At 38.1% G+C, this 27600-nt stretch overlaps 1 protein-coding gene across 4 annotated transcripts; it reads right to left on the bottom strand.

The window, feature by feature from the left end:
• LOC311302522 (NACHT, LRR and PYD domains-containing protein 3) lies at positions 1-25511 on the bottom strand. Of its 4 annotated transcripts, XM_084428469.1 has the most exons (18): positions 25403-25511; positions 20773-20816; positions 19769-19864; positions 18735-18830; positions 17971-18031; positions 16468-16675; positions 14509-16231; positions 12476-12649; positions 11687-11860; positions 11346-11519; positions 10033-10206; positions 9089-9262; positions 8786-8959; positions 7281-7454; positions 6512-6685; positions 6238-6411; positions 5776-5949; positions 2-2763 (listed from the first exon to the last, which is right to left on the bottom strand). In XM_084428469.1, exons 2-18 carry the CDS (start codon positions 20787-20789, stop codon positions 2652-2654), a joined length of 4053 nt encoding a protein of 1350 aa, XP_084284595.1. In that variant the 5' UTR covers positions 20790-20816; positions 25403-25511; the 3' UTR covers positions 2-2651. The 4 variants fall into 4 exon arrangements, with proteins under 4 accessions (XP_084284598.1, XP_084284597.1, XP_084284595.1 ...); XM_084428470.1 differs by lacking the exon at positions 20773-20816 and having other exon boundaries at positions 25403-25428; XM_084428472.1 differs by lacking the exons at positions 7281-7454; positions 8786-8959; positions 9089-9262; positions 10033-10206 and having other exon boundaries at positions 1-2763.
• Between the last annotated feature and the right edge of the window lie 2089 nt (positions 25512-27600).

Genomic DNA, 27600 nt, shown 5'->3' with positions numbered 1-27600 from the left:
AACGCTTTTTGACTTTCTCAGTTTGTGTAAAGCTCCTTAGGGTTCAGAGTATTTCATTTCCCCCGCATTGATTTCACACGTCTAGTACAATTATGTGGGTTTTGTTTCATTAATACTGTGCATATTTATTTCTTGATTTGCCCCGAAAGAATGGAAGTGAAATGTGACAACATGCCCCATAGGTGGAGTACGTTGTAACATGACCATATGACAGCTTAAAATGTTATCTGATCTAATAAAATAAATAAAAACAAGACAAAACTAAAATATTTTCTCAATGAAATACAATTAAAAACTTTTTCATATAAAATAATGGCATTTTTTCATAATTAAAAATAAACAAATTTTATACATGTATAATGTGCATGTACAATACATGTATATATAACATTGACTCTCAGTCTCTATTTATCTTTTTCTCATGGTTTCTCAAAAGAATTCATAAAAGCATAGAATAGCACAGTTCTAACAGGGGCTCATTGTAACGTGGTGTTACGACGTTCCCCATCTGCAGATCTGGGATTTAACCCTGGCAAGTGTCTTCTGCAAGCTAGCGAAGCATTAAAGAACTATCTCAACTGTTAAATAACAGATTGGAGATTAAAATAATATCAGATTTTTTTTTTTTAAATAAACACAAAAACCATGAAAAATTAACATAAGTAAGAAATGTACTTTTGCTATGGTTAAATAAATGTTCAATTATGTCTTCCAAAATAAAGCTTCAACACTGGATCTTTCCAAACAGCGCAGCAGTAATGACTTTATGAACGTCTTTACTTACAAGATTGATAATATTAGAGAGAAAATTATAATTATGCAGCCGTCTACTACAGTATCGCATCAGACGGAGCATTGTAGTGTCCCTGAGGGAAAATTCCATTCATTCGTTGCGATAGAAGAGGAAGAATTGTCTAAACTTGTTAAATCATCTAAATCAGCAACATGTATGTTAGACCCTATACCGACTAAGCTACTGAAAGAGATGCTCCCAGAGGTCATAGATCCTCTTCTCAATATCATTAATTCATCTTTGTCATTAGGATACGTACCGAAAACTTTTAAGCTGGCTATTATTAAACATCTTATTTAAAAAAACACAACTTGATCCTTAAGAATTAGTCAATTACAGGCCGATCTCGAATCTGTCAAAATTAATAGAAAAGGCAGTATCTTCACAACTGTGTTCCTTTTTATAAAGAAATGATATCTGGAGGATTTTCAGTCCGGATTTAGACGGTACCATAGTACTGAGACAGCTCTCATTAGAGTCACACATGAACTCTTTGATACCAATCTTTCATTTGAAAGTCACGTGTCTAGTATCTGTAGAACCGCTTTCTTCCATCTTAAAAATATACTGTATCTAAATTACGACATATGCTTTCAATGAAAAACTACGGAGCAGTTAGTCCATGCGTTCATGAGCTCAAGGCTAGATTATTGTAATGCTCTACTGGGTGGTTGCCCTGCACGCTTAATAAACAAACTACAGCTGGTCCAAAACGCAGCAGCTCGAGTTCTTACCAGAACCAGGAAGTATGACCATATTAGCCCGGTTCTGTCAACACTGCACTGGCTCCCTATTAAACATTGTATACATTTTAAAATATTGCTGATTACTTACAAAGCACTAAATGGTTTAGCTCCGCAGTACTTGAGCGAGCTCTTAACGCATTATAGTCCTTCACGTCTATTGCGATCTCAAAATTCTAGCCAGTTGATAATACCTAGAATATCTAAATCAACTGCAGGCGGTAGATCCTTCTCCTATTTAGCACCCTAACTCTGGAACAGTCTTCCTACCATTGTCCGGGAAGCAGACACACTCTGTCAGTTTAAATCTAGACTAAAAACGCATCTCTTTTACCTGGCATATATTATATTATTCAAATCAGTTAAATGGTTATTAGGCTGCATAGATTAGGTTAGCCAGAACCGGGAACACTTCCTATAACACCTGATGTACTCGTTACATCATAAGAAGAATGGCGTCTACGCTAAGGTTAGTCTTTCTGTTTATTCCGAGGTTTACTGAAGTCAGCCGGATCCGGGCCGTATCCAGATCAGATGGTGGACCTGCGCCTACACACGTCCCTGAAGTGCCTCATCAGCCCTGCGAAGGCCTCATCCACACCACAGCCATCGGCACTGATCCTCAACAAACTCGTCTCCATACTGGCGTGACTCCGACTTCCAAACAGAGGAACTGGATAAATATTCTGAATGTTCTAATCCAATCTGACTTCTGACCTGTAATGCTGCCTGGATCATAATCATACACTGTTCGCTCATTGGCCAGAGGAGAACTGGCCTCTGACTGAGCCTGGGATCTCCCAAGGTTTTGGTGGACAATATAGAAATGGCTGAGGGTGGAAATATGCTCAAACGGGACAGTCTCTCTGTGGTCATGGGCGGAGCATGAGCATTATGACATCATCTTCCTCAGAAAATCCAAACGGCTTGGTTATTGAGAGTGTTTAGGCTTTTTGAGGATATGGATTTGAGTGAATGGATTTTGTTCATTGTATGGTGGTCGTGTCCACACACTGCAAAGACATTTATATGCAAACACCATATAAAAGTGAATTTTGCATCCGATGACCTGTTTCGCAATGTGCATCCAGTAGATCAGAGAGTGGCTGTCACTGTTAAATGTCCTGATTATAGTTCAGATTGAGTTCTCTCAGGTGTGATGGGTTTGAACTCAGAGCTGAAATCAGAGCAGCACATGCTGTGTCTCTAATATTGCAGTGAGACAACCTGCAGAGACAAAGAGAAAAACTCAAAACACTTTATCCAGCAGGAGCCATGTGAGAATACACTGCTGGTTTACGTAGGTAATAATAAAACTGTTGTGATAATGGTCTTATTAGTAATAATATTAAGTAGTAATGGTCATAACAGGAATAATAGGAAGTATACATCTTGTTGTTTATATATAGTACAGAGTTTAGCAAATCAAAATATTTAGCACTTTTTCTAGAGGCAGATAAGCTTTAGTGTCATAAAAGTTCATAAAGAGATCGTAAAAAGTAATCCATATGAATTGAGTGGTTTATTCCAAATTTTCGGAAGAAACTCGATCACATTGTATGATGATCAGATTAAACAGAATTTAGGCTTTTAAGGCCGGTTCACACCAAGAACGATAGCTATAAAGATAACGATAAAGATATAGTTCTAAAAATTGTTCTAGATATTAAAAGAATAGAAGAGACACCACAGCTATAACAATAACAATACAAAGTAACTATATCGTTGGAATCACTTTCAGAAAGATTTTTTTCCCAGCTATTGAATGATAAAACACTGACAGCCAATCAGAATTCATTCAAATTCAACGGACAACATTGCGGAGAAGATAATCGTCGAAGTCCAGAAAAATCCATTCTGTTTCACTAGTCAACCCCCCTTTTAAGGATACTTTAAAGAAAATGGATGTATGGAAAACAATTGGTCATACCCTCGGAATAAATGTTGAGAAGTATTAACAGAGATGAGAACATTATACCAGACTAGCAAACAGTGTAACATAAAATAACCTCAGTTATCCAGCGCTAGTTTCACCAACATTGTCTTACTTCCTTTGAAGTTGCTATGAAAAAGACTAGGTGGTGTTTTTATTCTACTATATTAACTACGCCAGCTAAATTCACTGTTAGATTATATCGAATACACTAGCTAGATTCATTCGAACATAGCATGCTGAGGACATCTGATGATTAAAGCCATATGAATGCAAGAAGAACTGTAAAAACATTTTTAACGACATGTTGTACACACTTTGAAACCGAAGTGGGCGAGCTTAGAATAAACCGAATGCTATCATTCGTTGTTGAGGATGCAAATATAGTTATCTTTATAGTTATCGTTCTTGGTGTGAATGGGACTTTTTTCACATATAAACATTCATCACCTTGCACATTAGTTAGGGAAGATCAAGCATGTTCACTTGACCCGCAAGAACAATTCTCGTGTTACGCAGCACGTTTGAGCTTCAGCAAGAACCAATGAGGTTCATTCTCGTGTTACGCAGCACGTTTGAGCTTCAGCAAGAACCAATGAGGTTCATTCTCGTGTTACGCAGCAGGTTTGAGCATCAGCAAAAACCAATGAGGTTCATTCTCGTGTTACGCAGCACGTTTGAGCTTCAGCAAGAACCAATGAGGTTCATTCTCGTGTTACGCAGCAGGTTTGAGCATCAGCAAAAACCAATGAGGTTCATTCTCGTGTTACGCAGCACGTTTGAGCATCAGCAAAAACCAATGAGGTTCATTCTCGTGTTACGCAGCACGTTTGAGCTTCAGCAAGAACCAATGAGGTTCATTCTCGTGTTACGCAGCACGTTTGAGCTTCAGCAAGAACCAATGAGGTTCATTCTCGTGTTACGCAGCAGGTTTGAGCATCAGCAAAAACCAATGAGGTTCATTCTCGTGTTACGCAGCAGGTTTGAGCATCAGCAAAAACCAATGAGGTTCATTCTCGTGTTACGCAGCAGGTTTGAGCTTCAGCAAGAACCAATGAGGTTCATTCTCGTGTTACGCAGCACTTTTGAGCTTCAGCAAGAACCAATGAGGTTCATTCTCGTGTTACGCAGCACGTTTGAGCATCAGCAAAAACCAATGAGGTTCATTCTCGTGTTACGCAGCACTTTTGAGCTTCAGCAAGAACCAATGAGGTTCATTCTCGTGTTACGCAGCAGGTTTGAGCTTCAGCAAGAACCAATGAGGTTCATTCTCCTGTTACGCAGCACGTTTGAGCATCAGCAAAAACCAATGAGGTTCATTCTCGTGTTACGCAGCACGTTTGAGCATCAGCAAGAACCAATGAGGTTCATTCTCGTGTTACGCAGCAGGTTTGAGCTTCAGCAAGAACCAATGAGGTTCATTCTCATGTTACGCAGCACTTTTGAGCTTCAGCAAGAACCAATGAGGTTCATTCTCGTGTTACGCAGCACGTTTGAGCTTCAGCAAAAACCAATGAGGTTCATTCTCGTGTTACGCAGCACGTTTGAGCATCAGCAAAAACCATTGAGGTTCATTCTCGTGTTACGCAGCAGGTTTGAGCTTCAGCAAGAACCAATGAGGTTCATTCTCGTGTTACGCAGCACGTTTGAGCATCAGCAAAAACCAATGAGGTTCATTCTCGTGTTACGCAGCAGGTTTGAGCTTCAGCAAAAACCAATGAGGTTCATTCTCGTGTTACGCAGCACATTTGAGCATCAGCAAAAACCAATGAGGTTCATTCTCGTGTTACGCAGCACGTTTGAGCTTCAGCAAGAACCAATGAGGTTCATTCTTGTGTTACGCAGCACGTTTGAGCATCAGCAAAAACCAATGAGGTTCATTCTCGTGTTACGCAGCACGTTTGAGCTTCAGCAAGAACCAATGAGGTTCATTCTTGTGTTACGCAGCACGTTTGAGCATCAGCAAAAACCAATGAGGTTCATTCTCGTGTTACGCAGCAGGTTTGAGCTTCAGCAAAAACCAATGAGGTTCATTCTCGTGTTACGCAGCAGGTTTGAGCTTCAGCAAAAACCAATGAGGTTCATTCTCGTGTTACGCAGCAGGTTTGAGCTTCAGCAATATCTTAATTTGTGTTCCGAAGATGAACAAAAGTCTTACGGGATTGGAACAACACAAGGGTAAGTAAATGATGACAGAATTTACATTTTTGGGTCAACGAACCCTTTAACTTAAACTTCAAGTTAAAAAGTTCTGCTAAATGCATCACTGTGCCTTGTTTTAATTCGATAATGATAATATCACTCACTCTAGTTTCTCCAGTTTACAGCGTGGGTCCATCAATAGAATAGACAGAAGTTTCACTCCTGAATCTCCTGGTTCATTGTAGTTCAGATTGAGTTCTCTCAGATGTGAGGGATTTGATCTCAACGCTAAAGCCAGAGCAGCACAACCTCCCTCTCCAATACTGCAGCACTCCAACCTGAGGAGAGAAAGACACTCACAGCTGAACACTCATAAATTATAAATATACTTCCATCCAGTGCTAATGTTAAGATTTTTCACCAACATTGTTTTTAAAAAACATCTGTTGTTTATAACTGTTGCTTTAGTATTTCAGTAGGAAATATCAGTTTACATTTCCAAGCATTAATTTTGCCATTAACTGTAATCCAGCGATATTTTTGTCCAACTTTATGGTCCACACATAGATCTGATCTCACCATCATCAAGTCTGTATGGGTTTTGAGACATATGAAATATTACTCACTGTAGTTTCTCCAGTTTACAGTGCTGATCTCCCAGTAGGTCATAGAGTAGCTTTACTCCTGAGAACACTGGTTTATTAGAGTTAAGATTGAGCTCCCTTATGTGTGAGGGGTTTGATCTCAGACCTGAAACCAGAGCACCAAAACCTCTCTCACCAATACTGCAGTCATCAAGCCTGCAAAGAAGGAGAAAAATGCCTCATCACTCATACATATGAACAGGAGTGAGGGACACTGTGTATGAAAACTTGTTTAAGAACGCAATATGTTACTTACTCTAGTTTCTCAAGTTCACACTGTGGATCCTTCAGGAGATCAGACAGTATCTCCACTCCCGAGTTTCCAGGTTCGTTCCTGCTCAGACTGAGTTCTCTCAGATGTGATGGGTTCGATTTCAGACCTGAAATCAGGGCAGCGAAACCTTCCTCACCAATACTGCAGTATTCCAGCCTGCAAAGAGAAAGAGAGATTCAGCACCAAGCCAGAGTCCCTTTCAGGCAAGTCATTTCACTCTTTGGCCATCTTTGAAACGCCTCTCGCACAGCTGTTTCAGTCAGGCATGGACAAAAAAAGCTGATAATCTGTTAAATATAATCTGGCTGTCCTGTTACTCTCTCTCACAAAAGAGTCACATGGATAAAATATCTTTGAAACCCTGTACTCCAAATTCAAAAATATATGTATATTTGAAACTTAAAGTATTGACATATTAAATCATGAAAACCATGATTCATTCATTTTTTATTGACACTTCAAGAACTGTTAACTGTTAAAATAAAAACAATAGTTATTGAGGGAAATGAAAAATAAATTTAGCTGAGTTGTCAGTTTACATCTTGATTTTGTGTCTTTTTAGTATTTTAACTTCGATTAGAGTTTGTTTATTTTAGTATAATGATAATCATTTATTAATTTAAATACATTTAAGTCATTCCTGTTTGAGAACCACTGAAGTATACGTATTTGTTTGAAACAAACACATCCTGCTTATGTTAGTACGGTACACTGATATTTTCCAAAAATACACTAAAATAAAACCACTCACTGTAGTTTCTCCAGTTTACAGCTTGGGTCCTCCAGTAGACCAGAGAGAAGCTTCACTCCTGAATCTCCCAGTTCATTATTGTTCAGATTGAGTTCTCTCAGATGTGAGGGGTTTGATATCAGTGCTAAAGCCAGAGCAGCACAACCTTCCTCTCCAATACTGCAGTCATACAGCCTACAGAGAGAAGAAACACTCAGTGTTTACATGTGCGACTCAACACACTTTAATTAAGCTGTATTGCTGCTTAAAATGTGAATGCAACAATTTTGTGTAACTTCAACATTTCAAAGCCGCGATGTACAGAAAATCACACAAAGATATAGAAGAAAATGTACTGTGTCCATGCATTAAGCCGCGTTAAAGTGCATTTTAAGCGTTTTAGACGTTTTTTTCACTATAAGCATTTTGTGTCCCGTGGAAAACCAACTTGTTAACGTTGGCCGGCAGAAGTGCGATCATGGTTTTCCGGATGCTAAATCCAGCCTTGGAGAATATCCTGTCTGATGGTGTACATCCACACTTTAGATTTTCTTATCCCAGACATTGTTAAAGATTTAAATCCTTGCCGCCAAGACGCTCCTCTTTCGGTCACAGATTGAAAGTGAAACTTAAATCTGTCACGGGGTGTTTTGATTTATTCACGCATGTTAAAAAATATTTATTAAAAGCTTCTTTCTTTACACATTTTTATATACGGCATTATCATAATAGGCTGAATATTAACGTATTGACAGAAAACCGGTAGTTCTATGTGAAATCAGACATTGAGCGCCCTCATATAGCCAAAGTGGCATATCCTCGTTTCATAACACCTCTGCGAAGATTCGACCGTGAGATTGGTAGTCGAATCAGGCTCCTCCAATCGAAGCATCGAATCTTCGACTATTCAGGGTCACCCCTAACATATATATATATTATATTTTGTATAATTATTATATAGCCATACTGATATTTAATAAAAGAATTGGCAAAATTACACAGCAAATCAGATTTTTTTATCACATTTTTAATCAAAATGACCGCAATTAGATTTTTACCTAGATCGTGCAGCCCTACGAACTGCTGATGTTGATGAACTGAACATACAGTAACCACAATATCAGTCCACTGAAATTATTTTACATTGTGTGCTATTGGCTTTATATGTATGATTGTTGTAAAAAAAAAAAATTGCACTTTAGTAGTCCACTTTAGACATTCTACTAAATATAAGTAACTTTGCACCAACATTGCAACTAACACTCATTAGAGTATTAGTAGACTGTTAGGTTCGGGTTAGTAGAATAATTTGACATGTAGTTGCAAAATTACTAATAGTTAGTTGAATGTCTGTTGAGGAGCATCAAAATAAAGTGTTAGCAGATATTAATCTAATGACTGCTAGTTTACATGTAGTTGCAAATATCCTTATAGTTATTAGAGTGGACTATCGAAATAAAGTGTTACCTTAAATATATCCAAAAACACAATATGTGAATATAAATAATATTTAAAATATCACTTACTGTAGTTTCTCCAGTTTACAGTGTGTATCCTTCAGTAGATCAGACAAAAGCTTCACTGCTGAAAATCCTGGTTTGTTCCAGCTCAGATTGAGTTCTCTCAGATGTGAGGGGTTTGATATCAGTGCTGAGGCCAGAGCAGCACAACCTTCCTCTCTAATACTGTCATATTCCAGCCTGCAGAGAAGAGAACGACTGACATTTACTGCTCAACACGAATTCTACATTCAATACAGAATCAAGAATGAAACATTTAAAAATATAAGACACATTGATTTGATAAAATGATTAACAATCATCACTCACTTTAGTTTCTCCAGTTTACAGTGTGGTTCCTTCAGTAGCACAGACAGAAGTTTCACTCCTAAATCTCCTGGTTCATTGTAGTTCAGATTGAGTTCTCTCAGATGTGATGGGTTTGATAAAAGACCTAAAACCAAGGCAGCACAACCTTCCTCTCCAATACTGCAGCACTCCAACCTGAGGAGAGAAAGACACACTTCTCTTGGTTATTTAGTCTTGGATCGCTTAGCATTTTACACTGTAATTTCTAACACTGTACTTGAAGATATAAAGCAACAACAACAATAATACATATTTTCTGTGTGCTGGGCTAAACGCTCATTGTATGTGTGTATATAGGATAATATTTTTACTTGCTGAGAACTCATGAAGGGCTTATAAAATGTGAGAAAATGTGAAAAAGAGTCAAAACAGCGACAGGAATTCCTCCGTCACACAAGCAAATGAAGATCTGCTGCGAGGAGACACAGTTCTGATGCCTGTACCGAACTGTAATGGGAAACATTGCGACTATGACGAGAAGAACAAGGAATGCTTGAACATTCTGTCCTTTTTAGGGTTGCATCGCGTGACATCACATCCTGCTTTTGGTCCATTTAAATGCCTTTGGATGTTGCACCATACCAGAGTTCATTTGGAAGTGAACCGAGACCCAGCTTTTCAGGGGTCTCGGTCCACTTGTTTGCGCAGCAGGGTTCGTTTGACAGCGTTCACTAACAGTGCAATCGCACCACAGTTCGTTTTAATCCAACCAACCCTGCCAAGTGTGAACACAGTCTTACAGCTCAACACTCATATTTTGCAGGTAAAAGTTGAACATTTAGAAATGTGGACTGTTGAAGTTGAGCTACCAGAAATGCCAGCTTACACATCTAGTTAAAATGTATTTCTTCATGTAATGTTGGCGAGGTTGTGTTTTGAAGTCCTGAATATGAAACATCACTCACTGTAGTATTTCCAGTTTACACTGTGGATCCTTTAGTATATCAGAGAGAAGCTTCACTCCTGAATCGCCTGGTTTGTTCCAACTCAGATTAAGTTCTCTGATGTGTAAAGGGTTTGATCTCAGACCTGAAAGTAAAGCTGCAAAACTTTCCTCTCCAATACTGCAGTCATCAAGCCTGCAGAGAGATAAGGAAAAACACATTTGCATCGGGAACAAACATTTGCCTGATGACAAAATGACAAGTATTTTTCTTCTCACCAAGAAACAACATTTAAGCATTAATTCTCCATTCATAATTAGTTATAAGTATGATAGTGGTATGTTTAAAACACAGCAATTGTTGTTTATGACTGAGAGTCAAGGAGTCAGATACTGATTAGCAAACCTGTTTATCATATGTAATATATCTCTGCCCTCTGGTGAAGGGTTATTATTGTTAACTAAAACTATAACCATAACAAAAAAAAGGTACTTCAATTGAAACGTTCCTGAAATAAATGATAACAAATTACTTTTGTAATACTTTACAATTAGGTCTCATTTGCTAACATTAGTTAATGCATTAACTAAAATGGAGCAATATATTTTAAAAGCATTTATTAACCTTTGTTAATGCTATTTAGTAAACAATTTAATTGTAACATGTTATATAACATGTTAGTTCACAATACATTACGTAATGTTAACAAATACAACTTTTAATTTTTAAAAAAGGATTAGTAAATGTTGAAAGTAACATTAACTAAGATGAACAAATGCTTTAGGAGTATTTGCCATTGTTAGTTCATGTTAAATAATGTAGTTAACTAATGTTAACCAATGGAACCTTACTGTAAAGTGTTACCACTTATTTTATTTCAGCTAGTTGCCAAGGCAACATTTCTCATTTTTGTTTAGATTAACTTGAAGTACTAAAATAACAAACTCAATGAACTAAAGCTAACAAATGAAAACAATAAAAACTATTTATACATATAAAAAAAACTAATAAAATGTACAAAAACACAACACAATTACTAAAACTTTAACTAAAATGAAAATGAAAACCAAAAATATAAAATAAAAAAAAAACTGAAATGTAACTAAAAAGTGTATTTATGTTTACTAATTATGTTCACTGTCCTGCAGAGTTTACGGCCAACCCCGGTCAAACTGAACTGCCTGTAATATTCTAGTACTACTGAAGACTTTGATTAGCTGGTTCGGGTGCGTTTGATCAGGGTTGACTCTACAGGACACTATGGCTAGGGATATCATGCCAGCATTGTTCCAACTTAAGTATTTTTGCTTAAAATATTGAACAGTATAACTCACTGTAGTTTCTCCAGTTTACAGTTTGGGTCCTTCAGTAGACCAGAGAGAAGCTTCACTCCTGAATCTCCCAGTTCATTATTGTTCAGATTGAGTTCTCTCAGATGTGAGGGGTTTGATATCAGTGCTAAAGCCAGAGCAGCACAACCTTCCTCTCCAATACTGCAGTCATACAGTCTACAGAGAGAAGAAACACTCAGTGTTTACATGTATGGCTAAACACACTTTAATTAAGCTGTATTGCTGCTTAAAATGTGAATGCAACCATTTTTGTGTATTTGTTGTGAAAAAATGTAAGAAAAATGAATACATTCAAAAATATATATAAAACAGATATTACTCACTGTATTTTCTCTAGTTTACAGTGAGGATCTTCCAGTAGAACAGACAAAAGCTTCACTGCTGAATAACCTGGTTTATTAGAGCTCAGATTGAGTTCTCTCAGATGTGACGGGTTTGATATCAGTGCTGAAACCAGAGCATCACAACTGTCCTCTCGAATATTGCAGTTACACAACCTGCAGTAACATTTGCATTAAATTTCAAATTGTTCATATTGAGCACACTCGTAATATCAGAACATAAGACATTTAGAGAGGAAAGAAATGTCATAAAAACTGGACTGAAACACACTTCGCAATACAGCGCATCAGTCCCGCCCACTTTTTCAGTGCTGTTAGTTCTGAAAGTATTTTTTCCAGTCATTTTTCCCTTAGGGATTTCAAATAGTCTTCGTTAAAAGCATTATAAGCCATGAACCAAACCAACCAGCTAAGAGGAGAATCACAATATTTCACAATATTATTACAAAATTTCATTTGAAACAAAAAAGTATTTGAAAGACCGCCTCGATTACATCATTTACAATGCTTCATGGGAGAGGCCGGAGCGAACGAGATCTTTAGAATCGTTTTGCTTGTCTCAACTCTCTGATTAATGGAATTTTCTGTGCAGCATCATGGGTAACATAACTCACAGTAGGTCTGACTTTAATGGTTAATAAGTTATCATTTATAAGTTATCACAGCAGAGTTTTTACTTCTGGAACCCGACTGTTTTTAAAACTGCACTCTATTAAAAAAGGCATCCACATAGATGCATACTGTCAAACATACTTATACAAAGGGTCTTACTTCAGTATCTCCAGTTTACAGTGAGGATTCTTCAGTCCCACAGAGAAAAGCTGTACTCCTGAAACCTGGAGGTTGTTGTCACTGAGGTCCAGCTCTCTCAGACGTGAGAAGTTTGAGCTGAGCACGGAGGCCAGGGCTAAACAGATTTGATCTGTGAGATTACAACCCCTCAGACTGGAAGAGAAAGAATATTTATGTGCTGTTATCCCCAATAACAGCACACAGTATAGATTTACACAGACATTAACTTAAACCAGTTCATGTAATCCTTGAATGTGAGCCTACTTTCTTACCCTCAGACTATTTAAATCTAGTCTTATAATAAGTGTACTTATAAATATATTATTATTATATTCAAATTTTCTTTATGTAATGTGGATTACTAAGATTGTAATTTTGCAGCCCTAATTTAACTATTTATTTGTTACAGAGACAATATTTCTTTCTTCACCTTTTAACATGTCTTTGGAAAATATTAGTTATAAAAAACAAACTGGGTGGTTGCCCTGCACGCTTAATAAACAAACTACAGCTGGTCCAAAACGCAGCAGCTCGAGTTCTTACTAATGCCAGCCTCATCAGCCCTGTGAAGGCCTCATCCACACCACAGCCATCGGCACTGATCCTCAACAAACTCATCTCCATACCGGCGTGATGACTTCGACTTCCAACCAGATGGAACTAGATAAATATTCGGAATGTTCTGATCCAGTCTGACTTCTGACCTGTAATGCTGCCTGAATTATAATCATACACTGTTCGCTAGTTGGCCAGAGGAGAACTGAGCGACTGAGCCTGGGTTCTCCCAAGGTTTTTTTCTCCATTCTGTCACTGATGGAGTTTTGGTTCCTTCCCACTGCTGCCTTGGCTTTTGGCTTGCTTAGTTGGGGATATTTAATATTTAACAATATTATTGATCTGCCTTAATTAAGGTGGACGATGACAATTTTCTTCTAGAAACAAACTTTGTTGTATTATTTTCATTTTATCACTATGAAGCTGCTTTGATACAATCTGTATTGTAAAAAGAGCTATATAAATAAAGGTGACTTGACTGACTTGACTTGAAAGGTCTGAATTGAGCAATTCAATGCATGAATATAAAATAGTTTGTTTTTATTTTTAGATTTTAGTTGCAGTTTTAGTAATTTTGTTGTTTTTGCCATTTTTGTTAGTTTTTATTGTTATTTATTTTAGTTATTTTATATATCAAGTTCAGCTAAACGGAAAAAAAAAGAAATGTTGCCTTGGCATCTAGATGAAATAAAATAAGTTTGTGGTTTATTTATATTTCATTTTAGATAAATTGTTTTATTTCAAGTAATGAAAATGTTTTTAATGGATTTTGTTTAACTACAATAACCATGATGTAAGCATTTTCCCATCGCTAGAAACACAGAAATATTTATATATATGTCAAATACTAATACTTATATATAAATACATCTTTATATATGTCAAAATACAAATACTTACTTTGTAAACAGACACTTTTGTTCCCTTAATGTTAAAAATTGTGTCAGCAATCTGAAAGCTCCTGTTGCACACTGGACACGGTTTGTGTGACTCTAGTGAGCTGTCGCACGTTTTTTTTTACCCACCAAAACTGTACAAGTATCAGCTATGTTTTCTGTACTTTTTTTATTTCTTTATACAAGCAACTTAATACTAGGGCTGCACGATTAATCGCATGAGATTGTTATGCGCATCTCGTCAGTAAAGCCGGTTCCTTGATTAGTAGTAAATCGCCATCACCTGCTTTCAGATGGAGCGGCATTTACTACAAAGAGCCGTAGTTAACTGACAAGCTGAGCCATATCGCATTAATATCGCGGACGTATCGCCAGCGATAATTAATGCGATATGGCTCAGCTTGTCAGTTAACTACGGCTCTTTGTAGTAAATGCCGCTCCATCTGAAAGCAGGTGATGGCGATTTACTACTAATCAAGGAACCGGCTTTACTGACGAGATGCGCATAACAATCTCATGCGATTAATCGTGCAGCCCTACTTAATACTATGATATACTCACTCCACTTTTCTGGAAGCTTTGACCACCGGCAGCAGCCTCAGAAGACACTCCTCTGATAGATCATATTCCCTCAGTTCAAACTCATCCAGGTCCTCCGTGGAGTTCAGCAGCACGAACACAAGCGCCGACCACTGGGCCGGAGAGAGCTTGACTCCGGAGAGGCGCTGGGCACCTGTGCTGCGGCTCAGGTACGTCTGGACCTCCTGCACCAGGGAATGATCATTCAGCTCGCTCAGACAGTGAAACAGATTGATGGACTTCTCCGGGGAAGGATTCTCTCGGATTTTACTCTTGATGTACTCGACCGTGTCCCGCGTGCAACTGGAGCTTTCTCTCGGTGTGAATAATCCCCGCAGGAGAGTCTGATTGGACTCCAGCAAAAGCCCCAGAAGGAAGCGGAGGAAGAGATCTAAGTGTCCGTTCTCGCTAAGCAAGGCCCTGTCCACTTCGCTCTTCATAAAATCCGTCATTGAACACTCATTCTTGTCCTGGGCAAAGGAAAGGAACTTGTACAAGGCAGCGAGAAACTCTTGAACGCTCAGATGCACAAAGCTAAACACCTTCTCCAACTGCAGCCCAAACTCCTCTCTGAATATCTGCGTACAAACTCCAGAGCACACAGACGCTTCTCTGACATCAATGCCACACTGTCTCAGATCCTCCTCGTAGAAGATCAGGTTCCCCTTTTCCAGTTGTTCAAAAGCCAGTTTCCCAAGTGACAGGATGCTCTTTCGGACCTCCTGAAGATCCCATTTCCCATCATACTTCTGGGTCTTCAGTTTGGTCTGGACAATTAGCAGGTGTGTGAACATTTGAGTGAGAGTCTTGGGAATCTCTGCACCATCTGCTTCACATATCTTCTCCAGAACAGTGGCGGAAATCCAACAGAACACTGGGATGCGGCACATGACGTGCAGACTCCTCAACGATTGGATGTGTGAGACAATCCTACTGGCAAGACGCTGATCTTTTATCCTTTTCCGAAAATACTCAGCCTTCTGAGGGTCTCTGAACCCTCTGACCTCTGTGACCTGGTCGACACACTCTGGAGAGATCTGATTGGCTGCAGCTGGTCGCGTGGTGATCCAGAGGCGAGCAGACGGGAGCAGGTTTCCTCTGATGAGGTTGGTCAGCAGCACATCCACTGAAGCCGATTCGTTCACATCCCACAAAATCTCATTGTTCTGGAAGTCCAGAGGAAGACGCCACTCATCCAGACCATCAAAGATGAAGATTGTTTTGAAGTCGTTATATTCTATCGGTTTCATTTCTGTGAAAAAACAGCGGAGAAGCTCCATCAGACTCATCCGCTTCTCCTTCATCAAGTTGAGGTCTCGGAAAGGAAGTGGAAATATGAAGTGAACATCCCGATTGGCTTTTCCTTCAGCCCAGTCCAGGACGAACTTCTGCACTGAAGCGGTTTTTCCAATTCCGGCGACTCCTTTGGTCAGAACCGTCCTGATGGCTTTGTCTTGTCCAGGTAAGGGTTTGAAGATGTCATTACATCTGATCGGTGTCTCTAGATCTCTGGATGACGAGGTCTCGATCTGTCTCACCTCATGCTCGTCGTTGACGTCTCCAGTCCCCCCCTCTGTGATGTAAAGCTCTGTGTAGATCTCGTTCAGAAGTGTCACGTGCCCTCCATTGGAGACTCCTTCACTGATTCTCTGAAATTTCTGTTTCAGTCTGGACTTCAGTTGCTGCTGACTCACTGAGATCAGCTCTGCAATATGCAATAGAAACAATTCTGAAATGAGTAGACCATTAAATAAACAGAAAAACAATGCATTATTATTCTGTGAACAAATTGACTCAAAAGCTTAACCATATAAATCCTACTGTATCATACTGTTTTTGATACGCAAAGGCCTTTAAATGATCAAAACTTTGCTGAAAAACCCGTTGCACACAATCTACCATATGCTTCCACACAAAGAGAGTTTCAAATGGGTCTCGTACTGGTCTGTAGTGTGTTAGCGAGGTCTGTCTGGTTCATCTTCCGCAGGACTTGAAGCGAGATCCTCAGAACTCCCTCACTCACTCGACTCTGACCCTCATCATCATCCTCCTCCTCACTCACAGAGCATGCTGGGAAATCTGGCCTCAGCAGTTTCTTGAACCTGCTCAGCTCTTTCTTCATCAAATAGATGTTTGTGTCCTCAAGCTCCTGAAATCAGAAATCACTGCGATTATTCAAACACATTGTAAATATATCTAGACAACACTCTTAGAAAAAGATTCAATGAGGTTATATATGAACTCTAGGGTTCTTGACTCAATTTTAAATGCCAACAATTTTCTATATAAGGAGAAATGTCTTAAAGGGGTGGTATAATGCCCCTTTCACAAGATGTAAAATAAGTCTCTGATTTCCCCAGAGTGTGTGTGTGAAGTTTTAGCTCAAAATACCTGACAGATATTTTTATATAGCATGTTAAAGTTGTCACTTTTTGAGGGTGAGCAAAAACACCTCGTTTTGTGTCTGTCCCTTTAAATGCAAATGAGCTGCTGCTCCCGGGAAAAGAGGGCAGAGCTACAACAGCTCATTCTTGGCAGCTTCAATTACCTCACACAGATACGCAATAAAATGTATAATTTTTTTTAGCCTTTCATGTTTAAACCGGAGTCGGAAAGATGGAGAGACTCAAGAAGAAGTGACAACATGTAGAAGCAACAAGACATTTCTGAATGGTTAGTTGATGAATTTATGTAGCTGATGTGACGTGTTCCGAAGGGGCGGGATTTATGTAAATTTTAGGGTTGGTGATGTCACTAACCCGGGAGGAATGTGGTGTAGTCTCTACCGGCCGTTTGTTGTAGTTCTTAAAAAGCAATTTCTGTAAAAGAAAATATCTCCCTTTGCTTTGAACTTTGAGCGTTGTAACTTTGCAGATGTTGTTTATGCTCAAACAGCAACATTACACACTAACTAAAGTTATAAATGTGAAATCATAATCAACCACCCCTTTAAATTATAATTATAAAATAATTTATAAATAATAAGTACATTTATATATATTTTACAGTACAATTGTAATACTAATATTTATGGCTGTCTTAATTTCTTTATTTTAAAATGATAAATTGTTGTAAAAATAAATTTTTATTAGCCTTAAAGTGTCTCTTCTGATGATTAGAGTTTCTTATTTTAAGTATGTGAAGATGGTTTGTGCACGTTTTGTTTTCAATTGCATGTTAAAGTGACTTAAAAGATGAAGCTTTTACTGTGAACAGAGACGCTGAAAACACTGGATCACGAGCTGCTCGCGTGTAAATAAACAGTGTCGTGCTTCGCTCTGAAACTCACAGCGCAAACATTCATTTAATTCAATCGCAGCGCCACATCACAATTTTAATTTGATTGATCATGAAGTTCTAATGTAAGAAGTGGGACTAATATAATATTCAGTCAAGAGGCCTATAATTCCTATAGTATTTGACCGAACACACAATAAAACTCACCCTGAAGATGGCATCCAGCGACATCTCGCCATTTGAGGAGTTTGATCCCTCCTGTTTGTTACTGTAGTTGAACATGTAAATATTTACTCAAGCATGTAAATACATTGATTGTGTCCATTCCTCAGTATCAAGTACATGAATAACACTACAAGCCCTTGATATAATTGCTGAAAACACGAATCGACAATGTCGACTCATTATCCAAAAAGTATCATTTAAAGAGGACCTATTACGCCATTGATAAAGTCTTGATGATGTTTTCAGGTTTTCCTGCTTGAATGTTGATTATTCTCCTCATATTCTCCATTGTTGCGGCTCCTCTCTTCCCAGTCTGTCAGTAACGCTCTGTTTACTTCCTGTCTCTATGAAGCCCCTCCTTCTGAAAAGCACACTGTGCTCTGATTGGTCAGCTGGAGCAGTGTGTTGTGATTGGTCGTGCGCTTCTAGTGTGTTTGGGAAATGTCCCGCCCCTTTCCATAACCGCCAGTTTAACACACTACTAACTAACTCAACCAGGCCCCGCCCCTTTATTCTGCGTATTAATTATTATAATGGGGAATATTGAGAAGTGTTCGTTCCCGGAAGAAACTCAAGATACAATGGAGACGTTTCAGGAGTTCAGAAACATTGACACTGATATAGAGAACAACTCAACATTACACACTAAACACAGATGAAGATGGCTAGAAGCAGAATTGGTGCTCTTTAAATGGTCATCTGATTATCTGATAATAAATGTGCTTCATCCAGGAGATGTTCCTCACCTCAGTTTAGCAGAAGAGCTTTCCGAACTGAATTTAGGTGGAGGATCCATCGACGCGTCGGACACACAGCTCACAAGTGAAGGCGAGACGGATCTCCTTTTATAAAGCATCCAACAAACAGATGATAAGCACATTTCTAATTGAAAAACTGAACAGATGCCTTGAGTTAAATGAGCCTAGTTTAATTTTGCTAAGGTGGGACTGTTGAAGTATATATGCCATTATATTTTCAGTACATTATTTTATATATAAAATCGTGATTTACGTGGGAGTTTACTCAGTTGTAAGTCACTTTGCTTCACGTGTCTGTTGCTGTAGTAAACGTAAGAATAACTTTGACGTTGGTAATATTTCAACTGGACTGAGGCAGGATTACTTGATTATCTAGACATAGTTACATAGTTATTTGAGTATCAAATATGATCATCAGGCTTTTAAAGGAAGGTTTAATTGTTCATCGCTCAATCATCATTGTATTGCATACAGAGCTTTGATCATAAAACTAAGCATTTAAATATCAACTTACTAAGACATATTATTGGCAGATATTGATATTGATATGCTTTTTTTTGCAGGTATCTGCGATATCTGTGATAAATATCTCATTGATTTACATTACAAGCATCAGAATTTTGTGTACTGTAAATATCAGCATCTGCACCATATTTTTGCTCAGTTTGGGCCTCTGAATAAAACTGAGCCTTCATATTCTCAATATATCAGACTATATGAGCCATAAAAGCTTGATGGATCAAATATAATACTCAAAAATGCAAACTTCTTTTGCATATTTTGTGTAAAGGTTTAATAAATTGTTCCATTTCACTAAATTTTCTGACTTTTATTTAATATTTCAGGCTTTACAGGGTTAATCAATACTGATATGAAACACAATTACAGATGTTGTGTAAGTAAAATAATGTTTAGTCAGATCTGCAGAGTAGGGTTTATGTAATACTAGTGCTTGTACTCGTTATGTAATGTACTTGACTAGTCTCCAATAGTCAATGTAAACCCCACGAGACGTTCCTCACCTCCGTTTAGCAGAGCTGAGTTGAGGTGGAGGATCCATCGACGCGCCGGACACACAGCTGGACACACAGCTGGGCTCAGGAGAAGCCGAGACAGATCTGTGAAAGAATACAGACAGCAGTGGGAAACAACAGCACTTTATAACTTTAAATATATATATTTTTAAATATTATGTAAATTCATGGGTAGTAAAATGTCTAAATCCTGAAGAAAATTCAGTTATTCAAATTTTGATTGAATATTTTTTTCATAAAAGCTTTCCTGTAGCTCAAACAGTAGAGTGTTGACGCTTGCAACACCAAGGTCATGGGTTCGATTCCCAGGGAAAGCAAGAACTGATAAGAATGTAAATATGTAGCTTGAAATGTAATGTAAGTCGCTTTGGATAAAAGCATCTGATAAATGTAAATGTATTTACTTGGAAATGAGCAGCTTTTGACTATTGTCTCTTTGACCATGAGGAGCCTTGGAGTCAAAAAGCTTGATATTCACTGATCTAAACCAAAGTTGTTGAATATCAGCCACAATAATGTGATGTAATAAGGTATTTAAATATTTAGATTTAATATTTGTAAATTTTGTTTCATTTCTAAAAAATTGTGTCTTGGAAAATAAGTGGCTGATGTTGTAATCCAGAGCGTCAAAAATAAAGGTCACACTTTGCAATAAAATCTCATTGTTAACAGTTATTGTATTAATTAACATGAACTAACAGTAAGCAATGTTTAATATGTTATTCTTTTAATAAAATCCTTTATATTATTAAATCACCTTTGTCAACGTTAGTGTAATTTGTTCATGTTATTTCACAGTGCATTAACTGATGTTAACAAATACAACTTTTGATTTGAATAATAATGTATTAGTAAATGCTAAGATTAAAATCACTTTAACATGTTGATTTAATAATAAATGTTGTCAAGAATTGAAATACTAATCAATCTATCAGTGTGCAGACATTCACATGAAGTACATGATGTGATGTTGTATGATTGCCTGTCGTCACCTCTTCCTGGAGTCCATGGTTTCCTCTGCATTCCTGTCAACAAACTAACAGACATTTGCTCTTAGAAACGCTTCTGTCTCAGCATCGGGAGAACACACTCGGCCTGACACGCACTTACTCTAACGGAGCCTGACAATAAACATTATACCAGATACCAGATTCATCAGCCATATGTTGGGGAAATCAGGGTGCGAATTACCCAATGCCCTTTGGAGGTGTATATATATATATATATGAAGAGTTCAGATGCAAAAGCCTCTAAGTGCCATCTGAAATTTTCTTCTAGAATGATCATTTTTATTAAGCTTGTATATTTAAGTTGAGTAATTTCACTTAAACGGCAATGAAAATTACCTATTTATTATCATTTAAGTGAAATTACTGAACTTAAATATACGAGCTTAATAAAAAATGATCATTCTAGAAGAAATTTTCAGATGGCACTTAGAGGCTTTTACATCTGAACTCTTCATATATCCATGCAATAAATGCCCGTCCTTGAATAAGCGGGTTTATAGCGTATTTAATTCAACAGCTCAGGTAAAGTTAATGTCTTGACTCAGGGCCTAAAATAATCACTAGCCAAATGCGAGTAAAGATCGGTGTTGGTGAGTATATGAAAAGTGTCAATAGCCAATTGGCTGGTAACATTTTTATGAATTCTAACAATGACTTGCCGATTTAAACATTCAAGTGCAAGAAGACGTGGAAGGGAACGCAGTTCGTGTCCTGAACTGGTCTCTTTCACATCTTCTTGCACTTGAACAGACATGTTCTAACATAATTGTCAAATTGCCTGTCTTGGCAAGTATCCTTGTAAACATAGTCAGTTAATTCACTGAAGTGAACATAAAGAGTTGAGAAAGAAAACGCATGTGTATCAGTATACTGGATCCGTGCAGCTCTTAAAGGGATACTTCACCTCTGGAAAGATGAATCTGTATTTAAATTGGGTCATTTATGTAGTAGAAATGTGAAATTATTTTTGAATTTGGAGCTTTTGCGTCATCTGAGGATTTTTTCCAGACCAAAAATACATAAATCTCTGGTCTCAGGGGGACATGAGGGAGGGAAGCACGGTCATTCGAAAATACTACAGGTTTTCTACTGATACAAAGCTTAATGCTAAATGCTGAAGTATCCCTTTAAAGTGACAGCAGCCTAATAAACCTGTGTTTTTAATGTTAATCAAACAACAAAAGACGTAGAAAAATCACTGCTCGTGACTGAATAACTTTTGTAACTTTAATAAGGATTAATCTATGTTTCATGGCTGGTAAAAAATTCTAATGGCCTGTCAATTTTCTCACATGTTCACATAAATCAGAGGGGCATCTATATTTCTGGGGGGGGGGCAACGGCATTTATGTAGTGGAAAGCTGCCGCTCCAGGAGTGCAGTAAAGTTAGTTTTAGGCTTGATATTCGCTGCATATTCGCCTGCTAAAGAGGCCGTCTGCACATTACACTCACAGTCCAAAAATATAAACGTCCAATAATTAATTCCAATGAATGATTTTTACATGGTTATAGTGAATGGCTAGTGGGCAGTCTGGCTTACTGTATGACCTTCTGCCAATATCTCACTTGTACAGTACAAAAAAACCTTTTTTGATTCTGTAACTCACCAAAATATTTTTTCCCCATGTTCTGAAGGTTGTCGTCAGTCAGGGCTGCACGCTTTTATAATCACAGAGCTACAAATCTCTGACCAACATACGTGCAATTTAAGACTTTCGAAGGCCAATTTATTTGATAAGAAATAGCTTTAAAACTGTGTCAGTGGGCAGTGCATTTGTCAATACCTGCTCTCTCCTCATCTTCATCACTCTTTCTTTTTCTCTCAGTCTCCTCATCTTCATCACTTTCTTTTTCTCTGTCTCATCTTAATCACTCTTTCTTTTTCTCTGTCTCCTCATCTTAATCACTCTTTCTTTTTCTCTCAGTCTCCTCATCTTCATCACTCTTTCAGTCTCCTCATCTTCATCACTCTTTCTTTTTCTCTCAGTCTCCTCATCTTCATCACTCTTTCAGTCTCCTCATCTTCATCACTCTTTCTTTTTCTCTGTCTCATCTTAATCACTCTTTCTTTTTCTCTGTCTCCTCATCTTCATCACTCTTTCTTTTTCTCTCAGTCTCCTCATCTTCATCACTCTTTCAGTCTCCTCATCTTCATCACTCTTTCTTTTTCTCTCAGTCTCCTCATCTTCATCACTCTTTCAGTCTCCTCATCTTCATCACTCTTTCAGTCTCCTCATCTTCATCACTCTTTCTTTTTCTCTCAGTCTCCTCATCTTGCCTGTCTCTTCCTCTCCTAAAGCTGAGCTTTGACTGATAGTCTTGTCATTTTCTATCTCAGTGTGGAAAGTAAACATAGGGTCAACTGATATTTATATGTTTTATGAATCATTTTCTTAGACAAGCCAAGTAAGTTTATTACATTCATTCACAATATGTACGCATTCATGATTAATCTTATGCCTAATATGATAATAAAAAAAGGCTTTGTTAAGGTTTCTGGTCCTCTAACACTGACAGTTACTAAAATTATTACATACATGAATGTTGCGTAAAAATTATATAGGCCTATTTAGTCAAAAGTTGATTAGTTTGCCTGATTCTTTTTGTTGGTGGTTTAACATTTCTATCTTAAAACAGCTGAACAATTATGAAATGTTTAGTTTAGCTACTTGCATCTTATCTCGCACTTTATGACCATTATCAAATTATCTTTATGCTGCAATATCGTAGAGTTAATACTATATAAGGTAATTATTTCACAACCTTTATTATATAGGCTACACCTCAGACCTCGTGACCTCATAGCTACAGCCATGGTTGTGTTTCCTAGTGAACAGACTGACTTACTACAGGAGAATAATGCAAAATCTCACCTGTGGTAAAAAAGATGAATTACAGTATTTGTTTATATAAAAATAATTGTGTTCTGTAAATACATGAAGGGAGGTAATAGGCACTTCACCTGTAGTAAGTCAGTCTTACCAATAGGAATCTTCTGCAAGCTTTGGAATTTGAAAATGTTTGTTTTTAAAATGTTAAAAGTAGTTTTAAATAAAGCTGATTATAAGTTTACGCAGTTGGTGGAATGACAGACATGCGCAGTCAAAACATTCTCAGGTGTAAATATGCAGCTATAACTTACGGTGACGCATTGCTGCCTCATACATATTATTATTTCCACTCAATTATGTAGTACTAACGAGATCTTATGTCGTTAAAACGACATCTTTTCTCGTAATAACGAGATGCTATGTTGTTAAAAGAACGTATTTTTTGCCCTTATAAGGACATGTGTAGTCATGTACAAAATATGCCTTTATCCACATAAAATTGACAGCCTATCGAAAAAGCTTAAGCAAATAGCAGCCCCCAATCAGGCTAAATTAATCAATGAGGCCCTTTTTTTAAATATATTTTATATAGGTCTATAAGGTTTTTTTTAAATATAATTATATATAAGATTTCTTTTTGTTAATAGGCTATATCTTCATTACCTAGAGATATAATTAAACAAAAAGTAGTCAAAACACATCTAACAGAACATAGCATAAGTTTTTTTTTTTTTTTTTTTTTTACAACATAGTGTTCTTATTTTGTTTAATTAACGAAATGTCAATCTTCATCTTTATAACAGAAGATACAATACAAAAATCTTCAAGATACAGCCATATACAATCTTCACATGTAGCCTATAACGGATGTCACCTTATAAACAGTCCTTTGTGGAATAAGCAATGCTATATAGAAATATATGGTTATCGGTAGTATCTTAATTTAAACTTCATTTTTTATTATTTTATTAGTTCATTAACTAATTATGCTAACTCAACTAATTGAATGTAAAGAGCTGGACACTAATTACTAATTAAATAATGTCAAATATTAAATGTGGGCTATATTGATTAGAGTTGCCATAGACTAAAGGATTTTTCTAGACTAGTAGTCGTTCATTTAGTCGTTCTTTTCTAGACTAGTAGTCGTCGCAATTAGGACTAATCGCACGTTTATATTCAGTCCTGGGTGTATATGGCTATAGGCTATAGCCGCTCAAGCACCGGCAAAAGTAGGCTAATGATATAATAAATGTGTCTGAAAAAAATAACGAAGCATTTAATTGTTTAGCCTATTAATGAACTAGTCTTTTCTAGATCAGTGTAGGCTGCCTGCAAACATATCTCCACACACCTAATCTATATGCGCCTTGCACGGGATCACATAATCAGATGGTTCCGTATTTGCTTTCGATTGGATTTTTTTCGTTGGTGGACATTTTTTTATAAACTTTATATAGATAGTTATGTCTGTGAGGCTTGTCTATACACTGTTTTAACGACATAAGATTTCGTTTTTACGACATAACTGAGTGGAAAAAATATGTATGTGGCAGCAATGCGTCACCGTAATAACGCGCGTAGGCGATTTTGAATTAATATTTCATGTCGATATACAAAACTAATCCTGCTATTGATATCTTTGTAAGACTGCCGACCCTATAGAACAGGGGCTAGGGGAAACGAAAGGTCCGGCGAATATCGAACATAAAACTAACTCAACCATTTTTAAATCGAGATCAAATTACCTTAAATATGGAGTAATGCTCGAGATACTTACTCAGTTTTAGTGTAATTTGTTTACATTTCCTCCATTTTCCTGATAGACTCATTCTGCGACGGATCCTGATTAGATCCTGATGCAGTTTCACTTTCATTCTGGAACTGGCGAATCCGTGACGTCACGGAGGTCGCAAAAGTGCTCATCGAGCATATCGATCGCAATCACCTTCGGCAACTAAAATGACAAGTGGGACACCTTACGGTGGACTAACGGGCACGCGCACGCGGCAGCCATTGTAAGTCCACAAGGCCGAAAGTGCGTATGAAGTGTGTGTGCCATTTGGGACAGGGAGAAAAGACATGTAACAACATGTGAGCGAAAAAAGAAAGAAAAGAAACAGTAGCTTCTAGTGGTGAAATAATCTTTTAGAGAAACAAAAACAAACATGTTACTCTTTCCTCTCTTTTTTACTTTACAAAGCACAATTTAGGCTAATACAACAGCAGTTGCCTAAAGTGTTGTACTAAGATAGATAGAAATAAATAAAGAAGAAATAACACAAATTCAATGTAAGCACAGAGCTCAGTGAAGAACAACAGTACCCGGTAGAATTAAAAGCCTGAGATGATAGATGAGTTTTTTAAGCGAGTTTTAAAACTAGATATAGATGGAGTATTGTATATATTTTTTCTTTTTAAAATATTATCTTTTGTTATATTCAATTCATGTACATTGTTCCGCACTTTTTGAAAATGCAACAAATGACAAATGTACAAATAATAATACAATATATATTTATATACATTTTGAATGGTCATCAGTGGAGAAAGATCGGGTTTTAGAAGAGAATTCCATCTAGTTTAAAGGTTTGTGTTGATTTAGGGTTAGAACTTATTTTTTATCTTTACATGATTGCTTAAGCTTGTAATACAATCTTATCTCCGTAACCAGTATTACTTTACATTAACCAGCATTAAATGTCTTACAAGATTTTGAGCCAACAGCATTACAAGTTTACAATTTAGTTTCAAGTTCACAAATAGGCCTACACTTCATTTTTTTTAATGAAAAACATGCTTTGATGAATCGCTCACAGTAAAACCAGGAACACAGAGTCAGTTCTGATCTCGAGCTGTCAGTCACAGGTTGCTATGGCGATGACCTCTACAGTGTCACAGGTTGCTATGGTGATGACCTCTACAGTGTCACATGTTGCTATGGCGATGACCTCTACAGTGTCACAGGTTGCTATGGTGATGACCTCTACAGTGTCACAGGTTACCATGGTGATAACCTCTACAGTCACAGGTGGGGTCACAAATCTCCTCTTTGACCTTTAGCAGATGTCGATATCTCTCTTTCCGTTCGTCATCCACTCTTGGAAACTCTCCCGTCATCTGATCGTTTCCCTCCGGCTTGAACTTTAGCGGCGTGCTGGACTTCCGCGACTTCTTTTGAGGCGCCACGTAAATCAAATCACCACGGCCATTCTGATTGGCTGCACGGTTGCCTGTAACTCCTCCTCTTCCTCCTGAGATTTTGTGAGCTTCACAGACGCCTGGACGATGGTCGGTCGAGACCGTGTTGGTGGTTGCCATGGAAACGGGGGGGTGTCCACGGGTCACGTGATTGAGCGCGCCGTGCACTCGCGTGTCGGTGGTTGCCATGGAAATGGGTGTGCGTCCACGGGTCACGTGATCGAGCGCGGCGTGCAGTCGCGTGTTGGTGGTTGCCATGGAAACAGGTCTGAATCTGCGGGTCACGTGCTCTAGCACGGCGTGCAGGCGCGGGTTGGGGTTAGCGCTGTGCCGGTTGCGGCTGCGCAGTGAGCTGAACATCATGTTGCAGCCGGAGATCGTACAGCGGTGTTTGATCTTCAGATGCACTGCGTTGAAGTGGATCTTCAGCGTTCCTTTATCGTAGAACGTCTTAGCGCAGGCGTCGCAGCTCACGCGCCCTTTCCCCGCGGACGATCCGTGCCGGCGCTCGCGTGTTCCCGAGGGATCATGGAGACGCGGCTCAGCGTGTTTCCGCGTGTTTATCTCTGTGTCACTCGTCTCGGACAGGTTCTGTTTGCTCAGTGTTTGCGGGACCGGATGAGGATCCGCTGGGAAGAGCGACGCACTGATGAAGGGAAAGGGCTGAGGGAACACTGGGTTCTGGGAGTGTTCTCGTTCCTCGGAGGGACTAGGACCTGTTCCCGGACGGATCTCCTCAAACATGAGCTCCACGATGGGTTTCGTTTCCCCAAAACG

The sequence above is a fragment of the Rutilus rutilus genome (genome assembly GCF_951802725.1).
Source record: "Rutilus rutilus genome assembly, chromosome: 13".
In the NCBI taxonomy this organism is placed as follows: domain Eukaryota; kingdom Metazoa; phylum Chordata; class Actinopteri; order Cypriniformes; family Leuciscidae; genus Rutilus; species Rutilus rutilus.
This window is presented reverse-complemented; position numbering and strand designations above follow the sequence as displayed.

Coding starts and splice junctions, on each gene's coding strand:
- LOC311302522 (XM_084428469.1), bottom strand. Junction 18,831..19,768: donor CTCAGCTCTGCTAAACGGAG/GTGAGGAACGTC, acceptor GCTTTATAAAAG/GAGATCCGTCTCGCCTTCAC. Junction 7,455..8,785: donor TGTAAACTGGAGAAACTACA/GTAAGTGATATT, acceptor TTCTCTCTGTAG/GCTGTATGACTGCAGTATTG.